This window comes from Scyliorhinus torazame, chromosome 4 (assembly GCF_047496885.1).
Source record: "Scyliorhinus torazame isolate Kashiwa2021f chromosome 4, sScyTor2.1, whole genome shotgun sequence".
Lineage (NCBI taxonomy): Eukaryota > Metazoa > Chordata > Chondrichthyes > Carcharhiniformes > Scyliorhinidae > Scyliorhinus > Scyliorhinus torazame.
Window position 1 is genome coordinate 346,102,604 of NC_092710.1, and position 14,076 is coordinate 346,116,679.

Sequence of the window (14,076 nt, forward strand, 5' to 3'; positions counted from 1 at the left end):
GTCTCTCCCCCATGTATCTGATACAACCTTCCCCAGTCTCCCCCATGTGTCTGAGTACAACCTTCCCCAGTTTAACCCCATTTATCTGAGTACAACCTTCGAAAGTCACCCCCCATGTGTCTGAGTACAACCTTCCCAAGTTAAACAACATTTGGCTGAGTACAAACTGCCCCAGTCTCCCCCCATGTGTCTGATTACAACCTTCCCCAGTCTCCCCCCAATTGTTTCAGTACAACCTTCCCCAGTTTAACCCCATTTGTCTGAGTACAACCTTCCAAAGTCACCCCCCATGAGTCTGAGTACAACCTTCCCCAGTTAAACGACATTTGGATGAGTACAAACTTCCCCAGTCTCCCCCATGTGTCTGAGTACAACCTTCCCCAGTCTCCCCCCAATTGTTTGAGAACAACCTTCCCCAGCTTAACCCCATTTGTCTGAGTACAACCTTCCCCAGTCTCCCCCATGTGTCTGAGTACAACCTTCCCCAGTCTCCCCCCATGTGTTTGAGTACAACCTTCCCCAGTTTCCCCCATGTGTCTGAGTACAACCTTCCCCAGTCTCCCTCCATTTGTCTGAGTACAACCTTCCCCAGTCTCCCCCATGTGTCTGATACAACCTTCCCCAGTCTGTCGCCCATGTGTCTAAGTACATCATTCCCCAATTTAACCCCATTTGTCTGAGTACAACCTTCCCCATTCTCCCCCATGTGTCTGAGTACAACCTTCCCCAATTAAACCCCATTTGTTTGAGTACAACCTTCCCCATTCTCCCCCATGTGTCTAGTACAACCTTCCCCAGTCTCCCCCCATGTGTCTGAGTACAACCTTCCCCAGTTTAACCCCATTTGTTTGTGTACAACCTTCCCCAGTCTCCCCCCAATTGTTTGAGTACAACCTTCCCCAGTTTAACCCCATTTGTCTGAGTACAACCTTCCCCATTCTCCCCCATGTGTCTGAGTACAACCTTCCCCAGTTAATCCCAATTTGTCACCCCCCATGTGTCTGATACCACCTTCCCCAGTCGCCCCCATGTGTCTGATACAACCTTCCACAGTCTGTCGCCGATGTGTCTCATACGACCTTCCCCAGTCTGTCGCCGATGTGTATGATACAACCTTCCCCAGTCTGTCGCCCATGTGTCTGATACAACCTTCCCCAGTCTGTCGCCCATGCGTCTCATACGACCTTCCCCAGTCTGTCGCCCATGTGTCTGATACAGCCTTCCTAGTCTCCCCCATGTGTCTGAATACAACCTTCCCCAGTCATTCCCGTATCAGACGGCAACCTTCCCCAGTCATTCCCAAGTGTCTGAGTACAACCTTGCCCAGTTTTACCCCATTTGTTTGAGTACAACCTTTCCCAGACTGTCGCCCATGTGTTTGAGTACAACCTTCCCCAGTCTCACCAGAATTGTTTGAGTACAACCTTCCCCAGTTTAACCCCATTTGTCTGAGTACAACTTTCCAAAGTCACCCCCCATGTGTCTGATACAACCTTCCCCAGTCGCCCCCATGTGTCTGATACAATCTTCCACAGTCTGTCGCCGATGTGTCTCATACGACCTTCCCCAGTCTGTCGCCGATGTGTATGATACAACCTTCCCCAGTCTGTCGCCCATGTGTCTGATACAACCTTCCCCAGTCTGTCGCCCATGTGTCTGATACAGCCTTCCTAGTCTCCCCCATGTGTCTGAATACAACCTTCCCCAGTCTGTCGCCCATGCGTCTGATACAGCCTTCCTAGTCTCCCCCATGTGTCTGAATACAACCTTCCCCAGTCATTCCCGAATCAGACGGCAACCTTCCCCAGTCATTCCCAAGTGTCTGAGTACAACCTTCCCCAGTCCCCCCATGTGTCTGAGTGCAACCTTCCGCAGTCGGTCGCCCATGTGTCTGAGTACAACCTTCCCCAGTCTCTCCCATGTGTCTGAGTACAACCTTCCCCAGTCTGTCGCCCATGTGTCTGATACAACCTTCACCAGTCTGTCGCCCATGTGTCTGAATACAACATTCCCCAATTTAACCCCATTTGTCTGAGTACAACCTTCCCCAATCTCCCCCATGTGTCTGAGTACAACCTTCCCCATTCTCCCCCATGTGTCTGAGTACAACCTTCCCCAGTTTAACCCCATTTGTTTGAGTACAACCTTCCCCAGTCTCCCCCATTGTGTCTGAGTACAACCTTCCCCAGTCTCCCCCCATGTGTCTGAGTACAACCTTCCCCAGTTTAACCCCATTTATTTGAGTACAACCTTCCCCAGTCTCCCCCCAATTGTTTGAGTACAACTTCCCCAGATTAACACCATTTGTCTTAGTACCACCTTCCCCAGTCTCCCCCATGTGTCTGAGTACACCCTTCCCCAGTCTACCCCATGTGTCTGAGCACAACATTCCCCAGTCTCTCCCCAAGTGTCTGAGTACAACCTTCCCAAGTCCCCCCATGTGTTTGAGTACAACCTTCCCCAGTCTGTCGCCCATGTGTCTGATGCAACCTTCCCAGTCTCCCCCATGTGTCTGAGTACAACCTTCCCCAGACTGTCGCCCATGTGTTTGAGTACAACCTTCCCCTGTCTCCCCAGAATTGTTTGAGTACAACCTTCCCCAGTTTAACCCCATTTGTCTGAGTACAACTTTCCAAAGTCACCCCCCATGTGTCTGATACAACCTTCCCCAGTCGCCCACATGTGTCTGATACAATCTTCCACAGTCTGTCGCCGATGTGTCTCATACGACCTTCCCCAGTCTGTCGCCGATGTGTATGATACAACCTTCCCCAGTCTGTCGCCCATGTGTCTGATACAACCTTCCCCAGTCTGTCGCCCATGTGTCTGATACAGCCTTCCTAGTCTCCCCCATGTGTCTGAATACAACCTTCCCCAGTCTGTCGCCCATGCGTCTGATACAGCCTTCCTAGTCTCCCGCATGTGTCTGAATACAACCTTCCCCAGTCATTCCCGAATCAGACGGCAACCTTCCCCAGTCATTCCCAAGTGTCTGAGTACAACCTTCCCCAGTCCCCCCATGTGTCTGAGTGCAACCTTCCCCAGTCTGTCGCCCATTTGTCTGAGTACAACCTTCCCCAGTCTCTCCAATGTGTCTGAGTACAATCTTCCCAAGTCTGTCGCCCATGTGTCTGATACAACCTTCCCCAGTCTGACGCCCATGTGTCTGATACAACCTTCCCCATTCTCCCCCATGTGTCTGAATACAACCTTCCCCAGTTTAACCACATTTGTTTGAGTACAACCTTCCCCAGTCTCCCCCCCATGTATCTGAGTACAACCTTCCCCAGTCTCCCCCCATGTGTCTGAGTACAACCTTCCCCAGTTTAACCCTATTTATTTGAGTACAACCTTCCAAAGTCAGCCCCATGTGTCTGAGTACAACCTTCCCCAGTTAAACGACATTTGCCAGAGTACAATCTTCCCCAATCGCCACCCATGTGTCTGAGTACAACCTTCCCCGTCTCCCCCCAATTGTTTGAGTACAACTTCCCCAGTTTAACACCATTTGTCTGAGTACCACCTTCCCCAGTCTCCCCCATGTGACTGAGTCCATCCTTCCCCAATCTCCCCCCATGTGACTGAGTACAAACTTCCCTAGTCTCTCCCCATGTGTCTGATACAACCGTCCTCAGTCCCCTCAAGGTGTCTGGAGTACATCCTTCCCCAGTCTCCCCCATGTGTCTGATACAACCTCCCCAGTTTCTCCCCCCATATGTCTCAGTACAACTGTCCTCAGTCCCTTCAAGGTGTCTGGAGTACATCCTTCCCCAGTCTCCCCCATGTATCTGATACAACCTTCCCCAGTCTCTCCCCCATGTGTCTGATACAACCTTCCCCAGTCTCTCCCCCATGTATCTGATACAACCTTCCCCAGTCTGTCGCCCCCATGTGTCTCATACGACCTTCCCCAGTCTGTCGCCCATATGTCTGATACAGCCTTCCTAGTCTTCCCCATGTGTCTGAATACAACCTTCCCGAGTCATTCCCGTAACAGACGGCAACCTTCCCCAATCATTCCCAAGTGTCTGAGTACAACCTTCCCCAGTCCCCCCATGTGTCTGAGTACACCCTTCCCCAGTCTGTCGCCCATGTGTCTGATACAACCTTCCACGTCTCCCCCTTGTGTCTGATACAACCTTCCCCAGTCTGTCGCGCATGTGTCTGATACAACCTTCTGCAGTCTGTCGCTCATGTGTCTGATACAACCTTCCCAGTATCCCCCATGTGTCTGATACAAGGTTCCGCAGTCTGTCGCCCTTGTGTCTGATACAATCTCCCCAGTCTCTCCCCCATGTGTCCAATACAAACTTCCCCAGTCTGTCACCCATGTGTCTGAGTACAACCTTCCCGAGTCTCCCCCCATGTGTCTGAATATAACCTTAAACAGTCATTCCCGCATCAGACGGTAACCTTCCCTAGTAATTCCAAAGGGTCTGAGTACAACCTTCCCAGTCTCCCCCATGTGTCTGAGTACAACCTTCCCCAGTCTGTCACCCATGTGTCTGATACAAACTTTCCCAGCCTGTCGCCCAATTGTCTGATACAACCTTCCCCAGTCTCCCCCATGTGTCTGATACAACCTTCCCCAGTCTCTCCCCCATGTATCTGATACAACCTTCCCCAGTCTCCCCCATGTGTCTGAGTACAACCTTCCCCAGTTTAACCCCATTTATCTGAGTACAACCTTCGAAAGTCACCCCCCATGTGTCTGAGTACAACCTTCCCAAGTTAAACAACATTTGGCTGAGTACAAACTGCCCCAGTCTCCCCCCATGTGTCTGATTACAACCTTCCCCAGTCTCCCCCCAATTGTTTCAGTACAACCTTCCCCAGTTTAACCCCATTTGTCTGAGTACAACCTTCCAAAGTCACCCCCCATGAGTCTGAGTAAAACCTTCCCCAGTTAAACGACATTTGGATGAGTACAAACTTCCCCAGTCTCCCCCATGTGTCTGAGTACAACCTTCCCCAGTCTCCCCCCAATTGTTTGAGTACAACCTTCCCCAGCTTAACCCCATTTGTCTGAGTACAACCTTCCCCAGTCTCCCCCATGTGTCTGAGTACAACCTTCCCCAGTCTCCCCCCATGTGTCTGAGTACAACCTTCCCCAGTCTCCCCCCATGTGTTTGAGTACAACCTTCCCCAGTTTCCCCCATGTGTCTGAGTACAACCTTCCCCAGTCTCCCTCCATTTGTCTGAGTACAACCTTCCCCAGTCTCCCCCATGTGTCTGATACAACCTTCCCCAGTCTGTCGCCCATGTGTCTAAGTACATCATTCCCCAATTTAACCCCATTTGTCTGAGTACAACCTTCCCCATTCTCCCCCATGTGTCTGAGTACAACCTTCCCCAATTAAACCCCATTTGTTTGAGTACAACCTTCCCCATTCTCCCCCATGTGTCTAGTACAACCTTCCCCAGTCTCCCCCCATGTGTCTGAGTACAACCTTCCCCAGTTTAACCCCATTTGTTTGTGTACAACCTTCCCCAGTCTCCCCCCAATTGTTTGAGTACAACCTTCCCCAGTTTAACCCCATTTGTCTGAGTACAACCTTCCCCATTCTCCCCCATGTGTCTGAGTACAACCTTCCCCAGTTAATCCCAATTTGTCACCCCCCATGTGTCTGATACCACCTTCCCCAGTCGCCCCCATGTGTCTGATACAACCTTCCACAGTCTGTCGCCGATGTGTCTCATACGACCTTCCCCAGTCTGTCGCCGATGTGTATGATACAACCTTCCCCAGTCTGTCGCCCATGTGTCTGATACAACCTTCCCCAGTCTGTCGCCCATGCGTCTCATACGACCTTCCCCAGTCTGTCGCCCATGTGTCTGATACAGCCTTCCTAGTCTCCCCCATGTGTCTGAATACAACCTTCCCCAGTCATTCCCGTATCAGACGGCAACCTTCCCCAGTCATTCCCAAGTGTCTGAGTACAACCTTGCCCAGTTTAACCCCATTTGTTTGAGTACAACCTTTCCCAGACTGTCGCCCATGTGTTTGAGTACAACCTTCCCCAGTCTCACCAGAATTGTTTGAGTACAACCTTCCCCAGTTTAACCCCATTTGTCTGAGTACAACTTTCCAAAGTCACCCCCCATGTGTCTGATACAACCTTCCCCAGTCGCCCCCATGTGTCTGATACAATCTTCCACAGTCTGTCGCCGATGTGTCTCATACGACCTTCCCCAGTCTGTCGCCGATGTGTATGATACAACCTTCCCCAGTCTGTCGCCCATGTGTCTGATACAACCTTCCCCAGTCTGTCGCCCATGTGTCTGATACAGCCTTCCTAGTCTCCCCCATGTGTCTGAATACAACCTTCCCCAGTCTGTCGCCCATGCGTCTGATACAGCCTTCCTAGTCTCCCCCATGTGTCTGAATACAACCTTCCCCAGTCATTCCCGAATCAGACGGCAACCTTCCCCAGTCATTCCAAAGTGTCTGAGTACAACCTTCCCCAGTCCCCCCATGTGTCTGAGTGCAACCTTCCGCAGTCGGTCGCCCATGTGTCTGAGTACAACCTTCCCCAGTCTCTCCCATGTGTCTGAGTACAACCTTCCCCAGTCTGTCGCCCATGTGTCTGATACAACCTTCACCAGTCTGTCGCCCATGTGTCTGAATACAACATTCCCCAATTTAACCCCATTTGTCTGTGTACAACCTTCCCCAATCTCCCCCATGTGTCTGAGTACAACCTTCCCCATTCTCCCCCATGTGTCTGAGTACAACCTTCCCCAGTTTAACCCCATTTGTTTGAGTACAACCTTCCCCAGTCTCCCCCATTGTGTCTGAGTACAACCTTCCCCAGTCTCCCCCCATGTGTCTGAGTACAACCTTCCCCAGTTTAACCCCATTTATTTGAGTACAACCTTCCCCAGTCTCCCCCCAATTGTTTGAGTACAACTTCCCCAGATTAACACCATTTGTCTTAGTACCACCTTCCCCAGTCTCCCCCATGTGTCTGAGTACACCCTTCCCCAGTCTACCCCATGTGTCTGAGCACAACATTCCCCAGTCTCTCCCCAAGTGTCTGAGTACAACCTTCCCAAGTCCCCCCATGTGTTTGAGTACAACCTTCCCCAGTCTGTCGCCCATGTGTCTGATGCAACCTTCCCAGTCTCCCCCATGTGTCTGAGTACAACCTTCCCCAGACTGTCGCCCATGTGTTTGAGTACAACCTTCCCCTGTCTCCCCAGAATTGTTTGAGTACAACCTTCCCCAGTTTAACCCCATTTGTCTGAGTACAACTTTCCAAAGTCACCCCCCATGTGTCTGATACAACCTTCCCCAGTCGCCCACATGTGTCTGATACAATCTTCCACAGTCTGTCGCCGATGTGTCTCATACGACCTTCCCCAGTCTGTCGCCGATGTGTATGATACAACCTTCCCCAGTCTGTCGCCCATGTGTCTGATACAACCTTCCCCAGTCTGTCGCCCATGTGTCTGATACAGCCTTCCTAGTCTCCCCCATGTGTCTGAATACAACCTTCCCCAGTCTGTCGCCCATGCGTCTGATACAGCCTTCCTAGTCTCCCGCATGTGTCTGAATACAACCTTCCCCAGTCATTCCCGAATCAGACGGCAACCTTCCCCAGTCATTCCCAAGTGTCTGAGTACAACCTTCCCCAGTCCCCCCATGTGTCTGAGTGCAACCTTCCCCAGTCTGTCGCCCATTTGTCTGAGTACAACCTTCCCCAGTCTCTCCAATGTGTCTGAGTACAATCTTCCCAAGTCTGTCGCCCATGTGTCTGATACAACCTTCCCCAGTCTGACGCCCATGTGTCTGATACAACCTTCCCCATTCTCCCCCATGTGTCTGAATACAACCTTCCCCAGTTTAACCACATTTGTTTGAGTACAACCTTCCCCAGTCTCCCCCCCATGTATCTGAGTACAACCTTCCCCAGTCTCCCCCCATGTGTCTGAGTACAACCTTCCCCAGTTTAACCCTATTTATTTGAGTACAACCTTCCAAAGACAGCCCCATGTGTCTGAGTACAACCTTCCCCAGTTAAACGACATTTGCCAGAGTACAATCTTCCCCAATCGCCCCCCATGTGTCTGAGTACAACCTTCCCCGTCTCCCCCCAATTGTTTGAGTACAACTTCCCCAGTTTAACACCATTTGTCTGAGTACCACCTTCCCCAGTCTCCCCCATGTGACTGAGTCCATCCTTCCCCAATCTCCCCCCATGTGACTGAGTACAAACTTCCCTAGTCTCTCCCCATGTGTCTGATACAACCGTCCTCAGTCCCCTCAAGGTGTCTGGAGTACATCCTTCCCCAGTCTCCCCCATGTGTCTGATACAACCTCCCCAGTTTCTCCCCCCATATGTCTCAGTACAACTGTCCTCAGTCCCTTCAAGGTGTCTGGAGTACATCCTTCCCCAGTCTCCCCCATGTATCTGATACAACCTTCCCCAGTCTCTCCCCCATGTGTCTGATACAACCTTCCCCAGTCTCTCCCCCATGTATCTGATACAACCTTCCCCAGTCTGTCGCCCCCATGTGTCTCATACGACCTTCCCCAGTCTGTCGCCCATATGTCTGATACAGCCTTCCTAGTCTTCCCCATGTGTCTGAATACAACCTTCCCGAGTCATTCCCGTAACAGACGGCAACCTTCCCCAATCATTCCCAAGTGTCTGAGTACAACCTTCCCCAGTCCCCCCATGTGTCTGAGTACACCCTTCCCCAGTCTGTCGCCCATGTGTCTGATACAACCTTCCACGTCTCCCCCTTGTGTCTGATACAACCTTCCCCAGTCTGTCGCGCATGTGTCTGATACAACCTTCTGCAGTCTGTCGCTCATGTGTCTGATACAACCTTCCCAGTATCCCCCATGTGTCTGATACAAGGTTCCGCAGTCTGTCGCCCTTGTGTCTGATACAATCTCCCCAGTCTCTCCCCCATGTGTCCAATACAAACTTCCCCAGTCTGTCACCCATGTGTCTGAGTACAACCTTCCCGAGTCTCCCCCCATGTGTCTGAATATAACCTTAAACAGTCATTCCCGCATCAGACGGTAACCTTCCCTAGTAATTCCAAAGGGTCTGAGTACAACCTTCCCAGTCTCCCCCATGTGTCTTAGTACAACCTTCCCCAGTCTGTCACCCATGTGTCTGATACAAACTTTCCCAGCCTGTCGCCCAATTGTCTGATACAACCTTCCCCAGTCTCCCCCATGTGTCTGATACAACCTTCCCCAGTCTCTCCCCCATGTATCTGATACAACCTTCCCCAGTCTCCCCCATGTGTCTGAGTACAACCTTCCCCAGTTTAACCCCATTTATCTGAGTACAACCTTCCAAAGTCACCCCCCATGTGTCTGAGTACAACCTTCCCAAGTTAAACAACATTTGGCTGAGTACAAACTGCCCCAGTCTCCCCCCATGTGTCTGATTACAACCTTCCCCAGTCTCCCCCCAATTGTTTGAGTACAATCTTCCCCAGTTTAACCCCATTTGTCTGAGTACAACCTTCCAAAGTCACCCCCCATGAGTCTGAGTACAACCTTCCCCAGTTAAACGACATTTGGATGAGTACAAACTTCCCCAGTCTCCCCCATGTGTCTGAGTACAACCTTCCCCAGTCTCCCCCCAATTGTTTGAGTACAACCTTCCCCAGCTTAACCCCATTTGTCTGAGTACAACCTTCCCCAGTCTCCCCCATGTGTCTGAGTACAACCTTCCCCAGTCTCCCCCCATGTGTTTGAGTACAACCTTCCCCAGTTTCCCCCATGTGTCTGAGTACAACCTTCCCCAGTCTCCCTCCATTTGTCTGAGTACAACCTTCCCCAGTCTCCCCCATGTGTCTGATACAACCTTCCCCAGTCTGTCGCCCATGTGTCTAAGTACATCATTCCCCAATTTAACCCCATTTGTCTGAGTACAACCTTCCCCATTCTCCCCCATGTGTCTGAGTACAACCTTCCCCAATTAAACCCCATTTGTTTGAGTACAACCTTCCCCATTCTCCCCCATGTGTCTAGTACAACCTTCCCCAGTCTCCCCCCATGTGTCTGAGTACAACCTTCCCCAGTTTAACCCCATTTGTTTGTGTACAACCTTCCCCAGTCTCCCCCCAATTGTTTGAGTACAACCTTCCCCAGTTTAACCCCATTTGTCTGAGTACAACCTTCCCCATTCTCCCCCATGTGTATGAGTACAACCTTCCCCAGTTAATCCCAATTTGTCACCCCCCATGTGTCTGATACAACCTTCCCCAGTCGCCCCCATGTGTCTGATACAACCTTCCACAGTCTGTCGCCGATGTGTCTCATACGACCTTCCCCAGTCTGTCGCCGATGTGTATGATACAACCTTCCCCAGTCTGTCGCCCATGTGTCTGATACAACCTTCCCCAGTCTGTCGCCCATGCGTCTCATACGACCTTCCCCAGTCTGTCGCCCATGTGTCTGATACAGCCTTCCTAGTCTCCCCCATGTGTCTGAATACAACCTTCCCCAGTCATTCCCGTATCAGACGGCAACCTTCCCCAATCATTCCCAAGTGTCTGAGTACAACCTTGCCCAGTTTAACCCCATTTATTTGAGTACAACCTTCCCCAATCGCCCCCCATGTGTCTGAGTACAACCTTCCCCAGTCTCCCCCAAATTGTTTGAGTACAACTTCCCCAGTTTAACACCATTTGTCTGAGTACCACCTTCCCAAGTCTGCCCCATGTGTCTGAGTACAACCTTCCCCAGTCTCCCCCATGTGTCTGAGTACAACCTTCCCCAGTCTACCCCATGTGTCTGAGCACAACTTTCCCCAGTCTCTCCCCAAGTGTCTGAGTACAACCTTCCCAAGTCTCCCCCCATGTGTTTGAGTACAACCTTCCCCAGTCTGTCGCCCATGTGTCTGGTGCAACCTTCCCAGTCTCCCCCTTGTGTCTGAGTACAACCTTCCCCAGACTGTCGCCCATGTGTCTGAGTACAACCTTCCCCAGTTAAATGACATTTGCCTGAGTACAACCTTCTCCAATCGCCCCCCATTTGTCTGAGTACAACCTTCCCGAGTCATTCCCATGTGTCTGAGTAGAACCTTCTCCAATCATTCCCATGGAAGTCCATATAAACTACATCCACAACCTTTCCCTCAGCAATTTTGTCACCTCTTCAAAAAACCCAATCAAGTTGGTGAGACATGACCTTCCCCGTACAAAACCATGTCTGCCTGTCACTAACTAGTCCATTTTTCTCCAAATGTGCATATATCCTGTCCCTCAGTATTTGTTCCAAAAGCTTCCCCACCACTGATGTCAGGCTCGACGTCCTATAATTTGCTGGATTGTCCCTGCTTCCTTTCTTAAACAAGGGAATAACATTGGCTATTCTCCAGTCCTCTGGAATTTCATCTGTGGTCAAAGAGGATGTGAAGATATCTGGTAAGGCCCGAGCAATCTCTCCCCTTGCCTCCTGCAGTGACCTGGGGATAGACGGAGGCTGAGGGTGACCTGATGGAGATCTACAAAATTCTGAGAGATATAGACAGGATGGATAGTCCGAGGCTTTTTCCAAAGGTGTGTCAATTGCAAAGGGGCACACGTTCAAGATGAGAGGGGAAAGGTTTAAGGGAGATGCGAGGAGTCTGTTTTTCAGGCAGTGGGTGGTGGGTTTCTGGAACACGCTGCCAGAGGATGTGATGGAAACAGGCACATTCGGATCATTTAAGAGGCATCTGGATGGATACATGGGGCAAAATTCTCCGGTATCGGCGCGATGTCCGCCGACTGGCGCCCAAAACGGTGCAAATCAGTCGGGCATCGCGCCGCCCCAAAGGTGCGGAATCCTCTGCATCTTTGGGGGCCGAGCCCCAATCTTAAGGGGCTAGGCCCCCGCCGGACGAATTTCCGTCCGGCCAGCTGGCGGAAAAGTCCTTTGGTGCCTCGCCAGCTGACGCGGAAATGACATCTTCGGGCGGCGCATGCGCGGGAGCGTTAGCGGCCGCTGACGGCATTCCCGTGCATGCGCAGTGGAGGGAGTCTCCTCCGCCTCCGCCATGGTGGAGACCGTGGCGAAGGCGGAAGGAAAAGAGTGCCCCCACTGCACAGGCCCGCCCGCGGATCGGTGGGCCCCGATCACGGGCCAGGCCATCGTGGGGGCACCCCCCAGGCCAGATCGCCCCGCGCCCCCTCCCAGGACCCCGGAGCCTGCCCGCTCCGCCTTGTTCTGCCGGTAAGGTAGGTGGTTTAATCTACACCGGCGGGACAGGCATTTTAGCAGCAGGACTTCGGCCCATCCGGGCCGGAGAATCGCGGGGGGGGGGGGGGGAGCCGCCAACGGGCGCGGCGCGATTCCCGCCCCCGCCGAATATCCGGTGCCAGAGAATTCGGCAACCGGCGGGGGCGGGATTCACACCAGCCCCCGGCGATTCTCCGACCCGGCGGGGGGTCGGAGAATCTCGCCCCTGAATAGGGAGGAAATAGAGGGATTTGGACTCAGTAAGGGCAGTAGGTGTTTTTTTAGTTTGGGCCTCATGATCAGCATAGGCTTGGAGGGCCGAAGGGCCTGTTCCTGTGTTGTAATTTTCTTTGTTGTTTGTTAATGCCTGGAATACTGGAACCAATTTTAGACTTTATCTAAGGAATGGTATGCTGGCATTGGAGGCAGTCCAGAGCTGTTTCACGAGGTTGACCCTGGTATGGAGAGACTTTCTTGTGAGGGGAGGTTGGGTACGTTGGGATTGTATTCATTGGAGTTCAGAGGAATGAGAGGCGACCTTATTGAGACATATGATTCTCGGGGGCTTGACAGGGTGGATAATCTCAGAGTAAGGCGTTGCCCATTTTAGACCGAGATGAGGAGGAATTTCTTCTCTTAGACGGCAGTAAATCTGTGGAGTTTCTTACCGCAGAGAGTTGTAGAGGTTGGGTTTTTAAGTATGTTCAAGGCTGAGATACACAGATTTATAATCAGTCAAGGGTTATGGGGATAAGGCGTGAAAGTGAAGTTAAGGATTATATCAGATGTGTCATGATTTCATTGTGTGCCGGAGCAGACTCGATGAGCTGAATGACCTACCTCTGCTCCTATGTCTTATGGTCTTATTGCAATTCACCCATGAACTGGTTGATACAATTGGTTAGATGGCTAGTATGTGTTTCAAAATAATAACAATAATGATGTTCAGTCCTCCTTCCAGTTGAAATATACTGGGGACCTGCCTCCTTCCCTGCTCCTGAGAATGGAAGGCAATGGCATACCAACACTGACAAAAACTGCCAAGAAAACAGCTGAAGGTTGTTTTTTGGCAGAGCACATGCGAATGAATAACTGAACAGTTCATCCAAACCTATTCGAATGAATCTCGGATAGAATTTTGAGAAAAAAATTGATTGGCTGGGGGTTGAGGTTCAAAGAACGAAAAGGCCCGATCCTATCATCAAGTAATTAACAAAATTACTTTAAAACTGACAAGGGTTACAACATACCATTTCGTAGATTTTGGGGACAACAAATACAAAGTCCTCAGGTTCATCACCAGTTGGCTCTGGGAGGTCACGAAGGAAATCAACAAAATATGGCTCTTTGTGAAGTTTGTCTGCCATTTGTCTTCCAATGTTGTCTCCAATAACTCGTGTAATTGCGTTTTCAAACCAAAATTTGTCATCTTCAGAAACAAATCTAATAAATAACATAAAGTAAATTTATTACCAGGCATGGACCAAATGTATGATGCATTGTCATAAAACTGAATGCTTATACTTTTATTAGTGTATGATTGGATTTATTGTCATGTGTACCAAGGTGCAGTGAAAAGTATTGTTCTGCGTACAGTCCAGACAGATAGCTTCATACATAAAAAACATAGGCATACATGAATACACAATGTAAATACATAGACACAGGCATCGGGTAAAGCAAACAGGAGTACAGTATTACTCCGTAGAGAAGATGTGTGAAGAGATCAGTTCAGTCCATAAGAGGATCATTCAGGAGTCTGGTAACAGCGGGGCAGAAGCTGTTTTTGAATCTGTGAGTGCGTGTTCTCAGACTTTTGTATCTCCTGCCCGATGGAAGAAGTTGAAAGAGAGAATAACCCAGGTGGGAGGTGTCTTTGATTA

At 50.8% G+C, this 14,076-nt stretch overlaps 1 protein-coding gene across 1 annotated transcript in view; it reads right to left on the bottom strand.

The window, feature by feature from the left end:
* Positions 1 to 14,076, bottom strand: part of LOC140411508 (dynein axonemal heavy chain 8-like) — a 2,059,122-nt gene that overhangs the window by 559,484 nt on the left and 1,485,562 nt on the right. Inside the window, exon 59 of the mRNA XM_072500594.1 lies at positions 13,444 to 13,636. Coding sequence (XP_072356695.1) covers positions 13,444 to 13,636 — 193 coding nt within the window. The remainder of the gene's footprint in view (positions 1 to 13,443; positions 13,637 to 14,076) is intronic.